The sequence below is a fragment of the Pleurodeles waltl genome, chromosome 7 (genome assembly GCF_031143425.1).
Source record: "Pleurodeles waltl isolate 20211129_DDA chromosome 7, aPleWal1.hap1.20221129, whole genome shotgun sequence".
Taxonomy (NCBI): domain Eukaryota; kingdom Metazoa; phylum Chordata; class Amphibia; order Caudata; family Salamandridae; genus Pleurodeles; species Pleurodeles waltl.
This window is the reverse complement of record NC_090446.1, coordinates 100,206,529-100,221,016: the sequence shown is the minus strand read 5'-3', so window position 1 is coordinate 100,221,016 and position 14,488 is coordinate 100,206,529. Positions and strand designations below refer to the sequence as shown.

General features: G+C 43.4%; 1 protein-coding gene across 2 annotated transcripts in view; it reads left to right on the top strand.

Annotated features, from left to right (window-relative positions):
• The window catches only part of LAMA5 (laminin subunit alpha 5), a 467,726-nt gene that overhangs the window by 159,498 nt on the left and 293,740 nt on the right, over nucleotides 1-14,488 (top strand). For both annotated transcript variants that reach the window (XM_069243153.1, XM_069243152.1), the window contains exons 15-22: nucleotides 3,373-3,507; nucleotides 4,302-4,439; nucleotides 5,713-5,765; nucleotides 6,172-6,271; nucleotides 7,695-7,747; nucleotides 9,590-9,695; nucleotides 10,629-10,728; nucleotides 11,875-12,031. In XM_069243153.1, the coding sequence (XP_069099254.1) occupies nucleotides 3,373-3,507; nucleotides 4,302-4,439; nucleotides 5,713-5,765; nucleotides 6,172-6,271; nucleotides 7,695-7,747; nucleotides 9,590-9,695; nucleotides 10,629-10,728; nucleotides 11,875-12,031 (842 nt within the window). The remainder of the gene's footprint in view (nucleotides 1-3,372; nucleotides 3,508-4,301; nucleotides 4,440-5,712; nucleotides 5,766-6,171; nucleotides 6,272-7,694; nucleotides 7,748-9,589; nucleotides 9,696-10,628; nucleotides 10,729-11,874; nucleotides 12,032-14,488) is intronic.

Sequence of the window (14,488 nt, the reverse complement as noted above, 5' to 3'; positions counted from 1 at the left end):
AAACCACACAAATCAGATCATACAAACCCTCTTCAAACTAGGGTTCACCGTCAACTTCACGAAATCCAACATTCTGCTGTGCAAGGTACAACAATACCTAGGAGCCATAATAGACTCAACAAAAGGAGTAGCCACTCCAAGTCCCCAAAGAATCCAAAATTTCAACAACATCATACAACGCATGTATCCAACACAAAAGATACAAGCAAAGATGATATTACAACTCCTAGGCATGATGTCTTCATGCATAGCCATTGTCCCAAACGCAAGACTGCACATGAGGCCCTTACAACAGTGCCTAGCATCACAGTGGTCACAAGCACAGGGTCATCTTCTAGATCTGGTGTTAATAGACCGCCAAACTTACCTCTCGCTTCTATGGTGGAACAACATAAATTTAAACAAAGGGCGGCCTTTCCAAGACCCAGTGCCACAATACGTAATAACAACAGATGCTTCCATGACAGGGTGGGGAGCACACCTCGATCAACACAGCATACAAGGACAATGGAACGTACATCAAACAAAACTGCATATAAATCACCTAGAACTGCTAGCAGTTTTTCAAGCACTAAAAGCTTTCCAACCAATAATAGTTCACAAATACATTCTCGTCAAAACAGACAACATGACAACAATGTATTATCTAAACAAACAAGGGAGGACACACTCCACGCAGTTAAGCCTGCTAGCATAAAAAATTTGGCGTTGGGCAATTCACAACCAAATTCGCCTAATAGCACAATTTATACCAGGGATTCAGAATCAACTCGCAGACAATCTCTCTCGAGATCACCAACAGGTCCACGAATGGGAAATTCACCCCCAAATTCTGAACACCTATTTCAAACTCTGGGGAACACCTCAAATAGACTTGTTTGCGACGAAGGAGAACGCAAAATGCCAAAACTTCGCATCCGGATACCCACACAAGCAGTCCCAAGGCAATGCCCTATGGATGAACTGGTCAGGGATATTTGCTTACGCTTTTCCTCCTCTCCCTCTCCTTCCTTATCTGGTAAACAAACTCAGTCAAAACAAACTCAAACTCATATTAATAGCACCAACTTGGGCAAGGCAACCCTGGTACACAACGCTGCTAGACCTATCAGTAGTACCCCACATCAAATTGCCCAACAGGCCAGATCTATTGACACAACACAACCAAAAGATCAGACACCCAGATCAAGCATCGCTGAATCTAGCAATTTGGCTCCTGAAATCCTAGAATTCGGGCACTTACAACTTACCCAAGAATGTATGGAAGTCATAAAGCAAGCCAGAAGGCCATCCACCAGGCACTGCTATGCAAGTAAATGGAAGAGGTTTGTTTGCTACTGCCATATTAATCAAATCCAACCATTACACACGACTCCAAAACATGTAGTGGGTTACTTGCTTCACTTACAAAAATCTAACCTGGCTTTCTCTTCCATTAAAATACACCTTGCAGCAATATCTGCATACCTGCAGACTACCTATTCAACTTCCCTATATAGGATACCAGTCATTAAAGCATTCATGGAGGGCCTTAAGAGAATTATACCACCAAGAACACCACCTGTTCCTTCATGGAACCTAAATGTTGTCCTAACTAGACTTATGGGTCCACCTTTTGAACCCATGCACTCCTGCGAAATACAGTTCCTAACCTGGAAGGTTGCATTTCTCATCGCCTTTACTTCCCTAAGAAGAGTAAGCGAGATTCAGGCGTTTACAATACAAGAACCTTTTATACAACTACACAAGAATAAGGTCGTCCTAAGGACTAATCCAAATTTTTTACCAAAGGTTATTTCACCGTTCCATCTAAATCAAACAGTGGAACTTCCAGTGTTCTTTCCACAGCCAGATACCGTAGCTGAGAGGGCACTACATACATTAGATGTCAAAAGAGCATTAATGTATTACATTGACAGAACAAAGAACATCAGAAAGACTAAACAACTATTTATTGCATTTCAAAAACCTCATGCAGGAAACCCAATATCAAAACAAGGTATAGCCAGATGGATAGTTAAATGCATCCAAATCTGCTACCTTAAAGCTAAACGACAGCTGCCCATTACACCAAGGGCACACTCAACCAGAAAGAAAGGTGCTACCATGGCCTTTCTAGGAAACATCCCAATGCAAGAAATATGTAAGGCAGCCACATGGTCTACGCCTCACACATTCACCAAGCACTACTGTGTAGACGTGTTATCCGCACAACAAGCCACAGTAGGTCAAGCCGTATTAAGAACATTGTTTCAGACTACTTCCACTCCTACAGGCTGAGCCACCGCTTTTGGGGAGATAACTGCTTACTAGTCTATGCAAAACATGCGTATCTACAGCGACAGATACCATCGAACTGAAAATGTCACTTACCCAGTGTACATCTGTTCGTGGCATCAGTCGCTGTAGATTCGCATGTGCCCACCCGCCTCCCCGGGAGCCTGTAGCAGTTCGGAAGTTACCTTCAACTATTTGTATATATATATAATTTCAACCTTAAATAAGTACATACTTAGTCACTCCATTGCATGGGCACTATTACTACAATTCAACTCCTACCTCACCCTCTGCGGGGGAAAAACAATCGAAGATGGAGTCGACGCCCATGCGCAATGGAGACAAAAGGAGGAGTCACTCGGTCCTGTGACTCGAAAGACTTCTTCGAAGAAAAACAACTTGTAACACTCCGGCCCAACACCAGATGGCGAGCTATGCAAAACATGCGAATCTACAGCGACTGATGCCACGAACAGATGTACACTGGGTAAGTGACATTTTCATTACCTTCCCATTAACTATGCCCCAGTGTTTCTCTCTCATCCACATTTAGGCATATCCAATCTTTTTTTCTTGTGTTTTTAGAGTTAAAGTATTTGTTAAAAAGCATTACCAAGACCATACATTATCATATAAGTATGTTTTATCCTCCAAAGCTTCTGAACTCTAACCCTCATAGCAAGGGCTCCTTTCTTACTTCTCAGTTTTTATCATTCTCAGTAGGGACCCTCTATTGCACCAGAACTTGCATTCACCTCTGTTGCTCAGAAGTTCACACCCTTGTTGTCATTTTGAATCTCATCCTCGTGGATGTTGGACTCTTTAGTCATGCCTTTCGCTGTCATTTGTGGAGGAACGCTGCCATCGGATACACTTACTTGTCTGACCTGAAGTTAAGCCTCCACCTGCTAAACTCTTATGTTTCACTATAATTATTCCTAACTTGTTGGATTTCAGTTTCACTTTGGAACTTTCCTTCTCTTCTATTGCCTTTATGCTCCCTCTCATCTGTGTTGAAGTCCACGGATGCTCATCTACAGTGACCCCATCTAGAAGAATGTTCCCTCTCTTGACCTCATACCCTTTGTTTTGCAGCATGCTCCTGTGACCCCCGGGGCTCAGTGGATAATACCTGTAGCCAGACTGGTCACTGCCAATGTCATCCCAACTATGCTGGCCCAACGTGCAACCAGTGCGCTCACGGCTTCTACGGCTACCCTAGCTGTACAGGTGGGTAATGATCAGCCTTGCGACTGATACTGTCACACTGTTAAATATAGCAGGTTTCCCTCTCCCCAATATGACTCTGGCACTTAAAGAGCCCACCTGCCTTATGTCCATCCTGACCTCCACCTTGGGGCTTAGGTTCTGGCCCACCCATGGTTCCAAAGACTTTTGGTCTCAGGGGGCGTTGAGGGAGAAGGTGGACAGAGGCCTGCCTCCACCACTTCACTGGTAATAGCACCTAAAATGGGGGTCTCAAGAAAAATGATTTTATACTCCTAATGACGGTGTACACTTCCATAATGCTTTTTCTATTTTGTTAACCAGTTCTCCAGGCCTGATTTGCATTTTATGAATCCCCGCAAATAGATAAACAATGGAAAAACATTGAATTAGACTATCATCCCTGAAATAAGGGTGCACATTGCACCAGAGATCTCCCCGAGATATTGTTCCAGGCTGCATATTTGGTTATTCTTGGATACATAATGGAATAATATGTAAACATCGCCTAACATGATTTTGCACATGTTGACAACTGCGGGGAATTACCTGATTGTGCACGTACATAATGATTATTTATATATTTATGTCATGGGTAAATAGCTTTGACTTGGACTATGGCAACGAGAGGTGAATATCATTAGAGATCGGTTTGCCTTTGCAAATGTCAGCAGCTGGATGAATTTCTGTTGTAGGTCTTATGTTTGTATTCTTATTTTTGTAAACCTCAAACGTTGTTAAAATAAATTTGTCATAAAAATTCATGTGTGGACCTTGTTCTCGTGGTTGTGTTGCAGCTTGCCAATGTTCCATTGATGGCTCCCTGCACAGCACGTGCGACCCGGTGACTGGCGCGTGCAGCTGCCTCGCAAAGGTAACGGGGCAGCGCTGTGACGTCTGCGTGCCTGGAGCCTACGGATTTCCACGCTGTGAAGGTACTATTTCCGCCAGACTTTGTTACCTTATTAATAGGAAGGATCTTCGATTGCAGAGGGGCGGACGGGCACTTGCTTCTTACAGTCTTGGTGGTACCTGGTTTATGTATTCCTGGGGGAACACGTGACAAATTACCTGACATGGTCACTAGTCACACCTGTACCAGTGAAGCATGTATCACAGCTGAGCTGTACGCTCCGAGTGCGTTCTTCCTGCAGATTGCCCCGTCCACCCCCACCAAGGAAGCAGTAGGAGGTATAATGCGCAATTGTCATTGTTGAGCTTTGAGCACTGTGGTCCAGGATGGAAAAGCAACATTCATAGGGTTTGCATCCCGACAATAATCCCCTGTCTACCTTGTAGGGTGTCCTCCAGACAAAGGCACATATTGTCTGACTGCTTCTCTCTCTCTCAAGTCAAAAAGTTGCCAAATAGTTGTATTACATCACACAGTCCTTGCAAGGAGGTGGCCCTGGGACTGTGCTTTTGTGGTCAGCACTGAAGATGGTGTTTTGTAGTAAGCTACGATAACAGAGCATGATTCACCCGAGCTACCAACAGAGGTGGGGTCATAAACCCATCAGCAACACTGAAATAACCCCAAAGGCTAGAACTTTCCAGGCGAACACAACAGGCCTGATTATGGTCCTGATCATTGATTGCACTATTATTAGAGAAATGTCTGCTTGACTGCCCTCATAGTGATTAATTCTATGTATTACATTGGGATAAAGGAATAACTTTTTGGGATCATAACTGTTTTGTGTTGCTGATGTCTTTTCTTTAAAGAGATGTTGCGTTGCAAGTGGGTCATGAAACACGAAGGGCAGAAGCAGGCATTGCACACTCTGGAGCAAATATTCACCCACTGCAGGATCTAAATGACCTACTTGGGTATGGGAGCAGTCGGCAGAGATGCTGATAAAACACCAATGGCAACAGAAGTGCCTCCTATAAAATGTATAGAAGTGCTTCCTGTAAAATGTATTGAGGTGCCTCCTATAAAATGTATAGAAGTGCTGCCTGTAAAATGTATTGAAGTGCCTTCTATAAAATGTTTAGAAGTGCTTCCTGTAACATGTATTGAAGTGCTTCCTGTAACATGTATTGAAGTGCTTCCTGTAACATGTATTGAAGTGCTTCCTATAAAATGTATAGAAGTTCTTCCTGTAAAATGTACTAAGTCCACTCAGACAGACAAGCCAGCTCTGTGATTCAAAAACATGCAGAGAATTACCCATTGATATTAACTCTGATATCATTCCATTATAGTGGGATCCTGTAATCCAGCGGGATCCACCAACCTGGAGTTATCGCCAACCTCGGTGAGCTACACCTGCTGCCCCTATTGTGTGTGTTAATCTACCTGTGCCTTGTCTAACCTTCGCCCCATCAGTTATCTGTTTCCCTCCAAATGCCTTGTCTATCCATCTCACGTTGAATCATGCAGTGGTTTGCGCCCCATGTGCCCAGTCCTCCATCTTGGATGTTTTACTTCATTTCACTTCTGCGTAATGGCTGTTGCCTGTAGTAACTGTTTTGCCAATTGTTTCATGTGAATGATTGTAAAACGATTTTCTGATGATGGTACCTGGTCTGGGAAAGGAAAGTGATAAGTGGTTATGGCTCTGCACGTCACTCCAAATGCCTCGAAGAACTGAAAGCCATGGAGAAGCTATGGATCCATTTGCCATGAAGTAAATCCTTTTTTTTTGTTTTTTTTCTGGCTAGGGTTCCTGCCAGTGCCGAGGGTTTGTGGAGGGCCTGGCCTGTGACAGATGTAAGCCGCTCTACTGGAATCTGACTCCGGAGAACCCCGAAGGATGCACAAGTAAGTGCGTTCTCAAGCACCCGACACTGAGGGAGTCACTGACCCACACTGATGTCCAAGGTGGCTCAGGCAGCCAAGAGAGAAGGGACTGTAGATTCAGATTTCATTGGTCCACAGTTCTTCAAGTGAGGCACCTCAGTGCCAACAGCGAGGTCCACATAGCCGGCATTAGGGGGTGCGGAGATGAGGGACCGAGCCTTCAATGAAGGGCCAACAGAGAAAATGCTGTGAAAGCCCTATGGTGGATGGTGGACAGTGGAGCAGGTTACCACGGGAAGGAGCTGACATTGAGGGGAGCACACAGCCTGCACGAAGGAACCAAAGAGGAAACATTGAGGCAACATTAAGCTAGCACTCTGGGGTGACAGAGCTGATGTTGTGTGGCGCACAAAGTGAAACCAAAGAGTAGATTTTAGAACTGAAGGGCCCAGATAGGTGTCAATGAATCGGTCGCATAAGTGTCCCTGAGAATCCACTTATCTGATGATTATAGGTCTCTCAGCCAATTCCCAGGGATCTCTTTAGAAAACATGGAAGAAGGAACTGAACCAGTACCAAAGGACTATGGAGAAAAGTTCAGGTATTCGAGGAATGCCACCATAGCAGCATCCTTAAGAAAGCTGCCTTTATTGAATCAGGTTTAAAAGCCTTTGGATGGACAGCGCCTCTCTAGATATTGTTTCCCATCTGTGGGCGTCACCCATTTCCATAGGTCCTAGACAAATTCATATCACATCCTGAGCCGCTGCTGGAAGTTGGCCTTTATAGGCACGTTTGCCTTCTTGACGTGAGTAGATAATCGTGGGGCTTGACCTGCTCCTAGTGACGTCACTGCCTTTGTGTTTGGCCTGAAGATGGATGCCATTGTTGTGTGAAAATTAGCCTCCTGCCGGCTTTGTCTTGATAAATGGTGACCGCAGGATCCGTGCACTCTTTGGCTTACATAACACATGTACCTCCCTGCTTTCGTGGGAGTCGCACAATTGTACTCAAGCAGATGTCTGGTTGAATTTTTATTTTTGACTGACCGTCATCAGCTCCATGACCCCTTACAGGCGGGTGGTGGTGGGGGGTGTTGGGGAGTGGGTGTGAGGGTTACCAGATGACTGTCACTGGGACACATTCTTCTCATTCGTGCAGTTTTCTTATTTGGAACACCCGTATAATTCCCAGAATACACTTCTTTCGCATCATAAGCCCAGGGCTTGAAATTGGTGAATGTCTCATTGACCTGAAGCTATCTGGCAGCTCTGTCCTTGCAAAACATAACATCTACCAAAGGATTTTTGGTCCCAACTCAGAGGTGGTTTGTTGTTTGTTGTTTGAAATGTCTTCATTTCAGGTTTCCTATTGGAGTATCGCTTGTTGTCAGTCTCGTCTTGGTGTTCTGATTTTGCTCCATATGTTTACATTCTTTCCGCAGGCTGTCTCTGTGATTCTCGAGGCTCAGCCAGTGGGGTAGCCGAGTGCCACCAGGTGAGTCTTACGCAAGCTCTCTACTAGTATTCATCGGGTTAAAGTATGGAGTGGGAGTGATGTGCACAGTTAAAGAACCACCATGTGGCAGATCCTTGTGGACCAGTCAGTCATTAGGGCTACTGCTGGCCTCTGCAGTGGAGCTGGAACAGCCCCAAGGGCTGGATTTATAGAACTGTGACAGAGGGTAAGTGGTTGCTGAGCACACATGTTGACTGGCTTTTACAGTTCATGTGAGAAATGTTTCATGGGATATTTGTGATGAAACATTACAAATCACCACTCCAGGTTTTACTGCAGAGCAAAGTTCTGAGTGAGTCTGACCACGGTTTGATGCCTTTTGACATTAAAAATTACTTTTAAAAAAATGTATAACTGTGGAACCGCAGAATAAAAAGGCTACCCTCTTGAGCGAAGGCGCAGATGGTGTTTACCCATTGTGAGAGTTTGAAATTCACGCCCACACTTTTTCACATTTGGAGAACACATCCATTAGCAAGCAGAAGCCCCCACCTGATCAGCGCTGCTTCGAAGCACCTCGTCTTAGCGTGTTGTGTATGTAAAGGTAACCTGTAATCTGAATACCAGTTTCAAAATCAAGTAATTCATTTCTCTGACGCCACAGCAGTTGAAAGCAAAACTTGTTTCCATAGTTGGTATTTCAGGAGAAAAGTTCTCTTACCCAGACTTTCCCCCAAACACTTGGGTTTTGAGTGATGGCCCTCCCTCTTAACTCCTTCTCTCACCTCTCGTGAGTCTCCACCGACACGAGCAAGGTAGGAGAATGCGGGTGGCGGAACCTATATCTCCATTCTAAGGCGCAGATGTGCGCGGACCTGAGCTGACAGGGAGTTCAGCCCAGGCTAAGTTCATAAGGAGCTACTCTGAGTGGGGCTGACTCCCTTTAGGGCAGGGCTTTGGGTGGGAGGGGAAGGCACAGTGTGCTCGACTGAGTGATTAGACACCAGTTATTTAACTTTTTATAGTTGGCGTGAAGGCAAGTTAGTGTTGAGGCCAGTGGGGTTAGATGGCAAGAAAGCCAGTTTTTATTTTTTTATTTTATATAATAGAGGGCATATTGAGGGCAGAGAGGAGGGCGGCAGGACACCAGGTGGATTGTCTTTATATTTAAACAGGGGAAGGAATCTAGTGTAGATGGCGATGAGTGAGTGTTTGGACACCAGGTACTTCAGTGTTTTAGGCAGGTCTGTAATGCCGAGGGTAGCGAGGTAAGCAGCTTTACTGGCATGTATTTAAAAAAATTGGGTGGGGGGTGGGGGAGCAGGCCACGGGGTGGTGGGGTTGGGCAGCTGTACACAAGGTGTCATTTTTCCTGTCCCCATACCAGATGGTAGTTGTATCACATCTGCTCTTTCTACATGGGCACACCAGAGTTTTGCCCTTTCCTAGATTCTGTGTTTACTGGTATTAGGGCTCTCTGCACTGTGGCAGTGCCAATCAGGGCCATGTGAAAGTGCCCTGTCCATAAAATTGTACTGAGAAATTGGTTTTATCCTATCTGTGCATTCAACTTTTCTGTAAGGCTATTCAGCTCTTCATATTTATATATAAAATCATTTTCTTGCCAGTATGCACTATTATGCCATATGCCACCCAGTTCATGTTTTCAGAAGGCAACTTTCCCTTCTTCCTAGGACCTTTAAAACCAATTCTTATGAAAGCTCATCCCCAACATCCCCAGCTACTTTCAAGTCTGCAAGAAATGATCAAGGAATGAGATTGCATCCCATCATGTGCTTTCAGTTGACTGAGATCATTGACTGATACCATAATGAGCCAAACAGAGTTAATTGTGCCCCCATGTTTTTCTCCTGGTTTTAGGGCAGTGGACAGTGTTTCTGTAAACCCAACATCTGCAGCCGCAGCTGCTCCGTCTGCAGGGATGGCTTCTTCAACCTGCAGAAGGACAATTACTTTGGCTGTCAAGGTGAGCCAAGACCCTTTTTGTCTGTACACAATGAAGACAAGCACAACTCTTCACTGCCGACTTAATATTGCTTTCAACAAGTTTAACTATGCATGTTGCTGATGCCAGTTCTTGAAGAGTATCTTGTTACCCTCTCTGCACAGGCGGCCTTAAAAAGTGTTCCCATTGCCAGGCTGTCATTTTGCCAAATTAAATTATGATTTGCCTTGCTTTTCCCGTGTAAATTAGCCCATATCATCAAAAGTATTGTTTACCTTGCCCTTAAAATCTCACATTTTATTTTGAAGCTGCTGCGCACAATAAAAGCCTGTGGTAATTTTACTGTTGATGTGTCACTTACAAAGATCAGAAACTGAACTTGCTCACTTTAAAAAATAAATTAAAAAAAACTTGCATTTTAGTCTCTTTTAAAGAGGCTATTCACTACTTTGAAAAGTTAAACTAAAGAAAATATTGAAAGAATCTCAAATCAAAAATAAAGGTTTTGAAAGAACTGTTTGTTTGATAATTTCCTATTAAGTTGCAAAACCTCTTGTGGCATATTGAGATGGCCCCCTGAAGCGGAATAACTTTCTTTTATGGAGTTCTCTATACGTGGGTAATTTACTTCCTCGTCCTTGGATTTGCAAGTATCTACAGTTCATTGCTCATGTGCCAAGGTTAATAGGTTTTTCTTTTTTTTTTCCTTCTGGGACTCATATTCAACTGCCAGGGATGGGGGGCGGCGGGTGATGGACTTCATTCGGTACGTCCAACTCAGCTGGCGAGTCTCATTCCCTCCCAACAGTTCACTGGCAGAAGAGGCGGCTCTTAGTACCGGAGTAGGGGTCACACCGGAAATGATCACTGTGAATGTTGCAGATTGAAGGGATGATGGCCCTTGTCATATAACTTCCGCTTAAAATCAACAAACCCTCTATTTCTTCTCCACAGGGTGCCAGTGCGACATTGGTGGTTCAGTGGGCCTGGTGTGTGACGCGCGGACAGGGGCTTGCCAGTGTCGGCAGAACGTCCATGGACCCAAGTGTACCCAGTGAGAACGCGCTTTAAATTCACGGGCAGGCGATGGGCACAACTGGCGGGGGGGCATGAAGTGTCTGAATTATTTCACTTGATGCACATTTAATTACTTTATCTGACTATGCTCTGAGCACGTTTTCTTCTTTTCAGTTGTTTTCTGCAGGACATGTGCACATGAGCAGAATAACTTGCACATGACCAAGAGTGTGAAATTTGGTAACATGCGAGTACTTTTCTGTAGGCTATTGTGATTGCATCAGCACAAAAGAAAATGTGTATTTGAGATTTCTTTTTCATGTGTTCTCCGACTGGAATGCTCAGACTTGTGATTTGGCCTGCAACACCACTCTTGCCCATTAATGTGTTTGTGCAATCCCTTGCTCTCGGTTTTGTGTGAAGACTCAGTAATTTATTCACAGACCAGGGAAGCACTGCTTAAAAATCCATATAGATTGAAGTGCGTGTTATTGTTTGTTTACAGAATATTTCTTATTCTACACTGAGAGGGATAATTTGGAGCCATTTCATTATTTGGTAAAACTCTCATATGCATTATGTATTCATACATTTTAATATATGTAAAGTGAAAAGAAAATGGAGACTTATTTTGCATTCTTAAGCCATTACTGCCGACTTCCTGGTCTCCCTGGTGAATACCTCTTGCAGTTTTTAATGCCTGTCACAATTTGCTGTGCTTAGACTGGCCCTTGCCTGTCACTGGAGCCTCATTGGTTAATTGAGCAGTCTGTCAAACAGGCATGCTGGATCACCATGAACGTTAAGTTCCTTGAAATAGTAACAGTTAGATCGTGGTAATTAGCTCCCTCTGACAAGGCAAAGGTCGAAATAATAATCTCTTAATTGACAGCAGGACAAAGTCTGTTTATGTCCAGTATGAATTCAAAAGAGGAAAGGAGCAGTGGTGCTTAAAAAATATGATGCTCACTAAAAAAAAAAAAAAAATCAGGAAATCCATAGCCAGTTAGGGAAAATGGTTAGTTTTCGGTATCAGTAGAACTTTGACTAGTAGTCATGGGTTGCACGGCTCTGATGGGTTTCCCACATCCTCTCCCCTGAATCCTGGCACACTAGGACTATGTACATCTTTCAATTACAGTTTTGTTTTCATAAGAGTTTTTTTTTTACCTTTCCCTGCAAGACCCAAAAAAGACCACTACTTCCCCGACCTTCACCACCTGAAGTTTGAAGTGGAAGACGGAACCACGCTTGATGGGCGGGCGGTCCGATTTGGCTACAACCCCCTGGAGTTTGAGAATTTCAGCTGGAGGGGGTATGCTCAGATGTCTTCCTTTCAGGTAAAAACAAATTATTTGCACCACTTTAACACGGCGGGTAAAGCATTAAGGTAGTGTCATTCCACACTGCGCTTGATATATTATTTATTCTTCACCTTATGTAGATAGGCTAGGATGTACAATAGTTATGGTCTTTTTGCATGCCACTTATTAGCAATTGCCTGTGAGTACACTGGTGATCCACTGCTGTGGCATTGGGACAATAGGCACTACTAGTCAATGCACACTAATGCCAATGTTGATGAACCCATGTGTGGAGGACTTATGATATTAATGAATCAGTGGCATCATTTAGTTTTTCGTGGTGAGGTTATGACATGAAGTTCCTTCCTTGTTGATAAATCAAAAGCATGTGATTACATCAGTTTTGGAGAAGCTTTCTCATGGTATTATTAGTGCTTAGAAAGAAGCTCTGGCATGCATATAATTAGGTTTGTAAACTGAAGATGTATGGTTATATCAGTGGTGATGCTTGGCGGGCTGTTATATCAGTGTTGGTAAATCAAAGATATATGGTTTTATGGTTAGTGGTGAATCCATGTTTTATAGGTTTATCAGTATTTGTGAACCATGGATGTTTCGCTATATCTAGGTTGGTGTTTCTGTGATGCTTGGTCGATGTAGTTCTGTAGACCCAAATATGTGTTCTGATATTATTGTCAATGTGATGTCTTATCACTATTGAGGAATCAAGGATTTGTGTTTATACGAGGTGTTAGTGAACCTATAATGTGTGAATATGTCCATATCGGTGACACAACTCTGTGCGATAAAACTTGTAGTGATGGACCTAGGACTTTGGGAACTGAAGGCCCCCGGTTATACCACTGTTGATACACTGATGACTTTGTGTTATATCCGTCCTTGTGTGTGGTGAGATTGCTATGGGAGAACCAAATAACATGACTCTACCACCATCAATGATAGAATTACATGATTATATCAGAGTTGAATCCAAGACCTGTGATTGCCAGCAGAAATCTTTTCTGGATTCACATGCTGTGCATCGTTTCCCCCATTTAGTCACTGAGTTTAGAGTTGTCTTTGTAGTCCTCTCTTGTTTTTACCTCGACAATTTGGTGTCCTGTATTAGTAACAGTTTATGGGCCTAATTTAGAGTTTGGCGGAGTGGTTACTCCATCACACAAGTGATGGATATCATATCCGCCGGAATATAAATCCCATTATATCCTACGGGATTTATATTTGGTTGTGACAGAGAAATCCCTCCGCCAAGATCATAATCTGGCCCTATGCCTATTTTCCAGTCCTTTTTTACCTCGCTGCGGCATATATCATCCAGAAAGTGCTATGTTCACCTCATATTAGTTTGCCTTGTGCTAGCAATATAATTCCTTTTGTTTTCACCATTACTACTTGATTACTCCTTGTCTCGATGAGTCTTGCCTCTTCCCTCGTAAGAAAATTTGTGTCTCGCAACGAGCTGATCATGATAATGGTGGCAATTAGGAAAATAAATGTATTGATAATATGATTATACTCCTGTTGCTAATCATACAAAAGTTGAGTAGTCCGGAATTAATTGCCTTGGAAAACTATTCATGGCCATTCTTTTGGTAACAAGATGAGTGCAAAGCCTCTTACGACCATTGTTGAAATTAGTAGGATGACGCCTGTCCGTCGACTTATCTGCGAACATTGCTGTTTTGATTTTGACCATCGGAAGCTCGTTCGGGGTACTCCAAAGTACTTTGGTTTGTATGATGTCCTCATTGAGGCCTGGGGAGCTCCAGCCCTGTGCACTGCTGCTTGATTTTCCATAAAGAGTCTGCAGGTCTTTGGAGGGAAGTCAGAGAACAAGTTAATGGGCTTGGTCCTCTTATGGCTCTGCTCATCGGTCCAAGGATTGAAATAAGCGTAGTAGGTACAAACTGAATATAAGAAGTTGGATATTTGGTACTGGTCGTCTTTAGTAAGGTTTATAAAATGCCTTCTGGTCGTCTTTGGTAAGGTTTATAATGTCTTCTCCACTGAGAGCACAGGCCAGATGTGAGTTGTGTAAATAAAGAGAAAAAATACCTCGTAATGAAAAGCTGCAATGCAACTTTCTTTGGATTTTTTGGCTTAAAATGTCTTGTCCTCTCAGACTATATCTAAATGACAACTGCTGGGACATGGATATAAAACTGTCTTGTCAAGGTGTTAAGGTCCTAGACTGTACAGTGATGCACATCTCTGCCCTGCACTGCTTGTTCCCATCGGTAGAAAGCACCCTGATTTGACAATTACTTATTTGTATCACCATAAGGTCTGTTTGTAGTATTGCATGTAGAATTGCATGTGCTATGCTGCAGTAAATAAAGCCAGATGTTGTGTCCTTTTATTATTGAACTAAAGACTGGGGTGAAACACAGAGCTCATCTACATGACAGTCTTTAGAGCAACAATGAGGCCCTTACAAGATGGTTTTATTGGTATGGTAAGCACTTAACATTT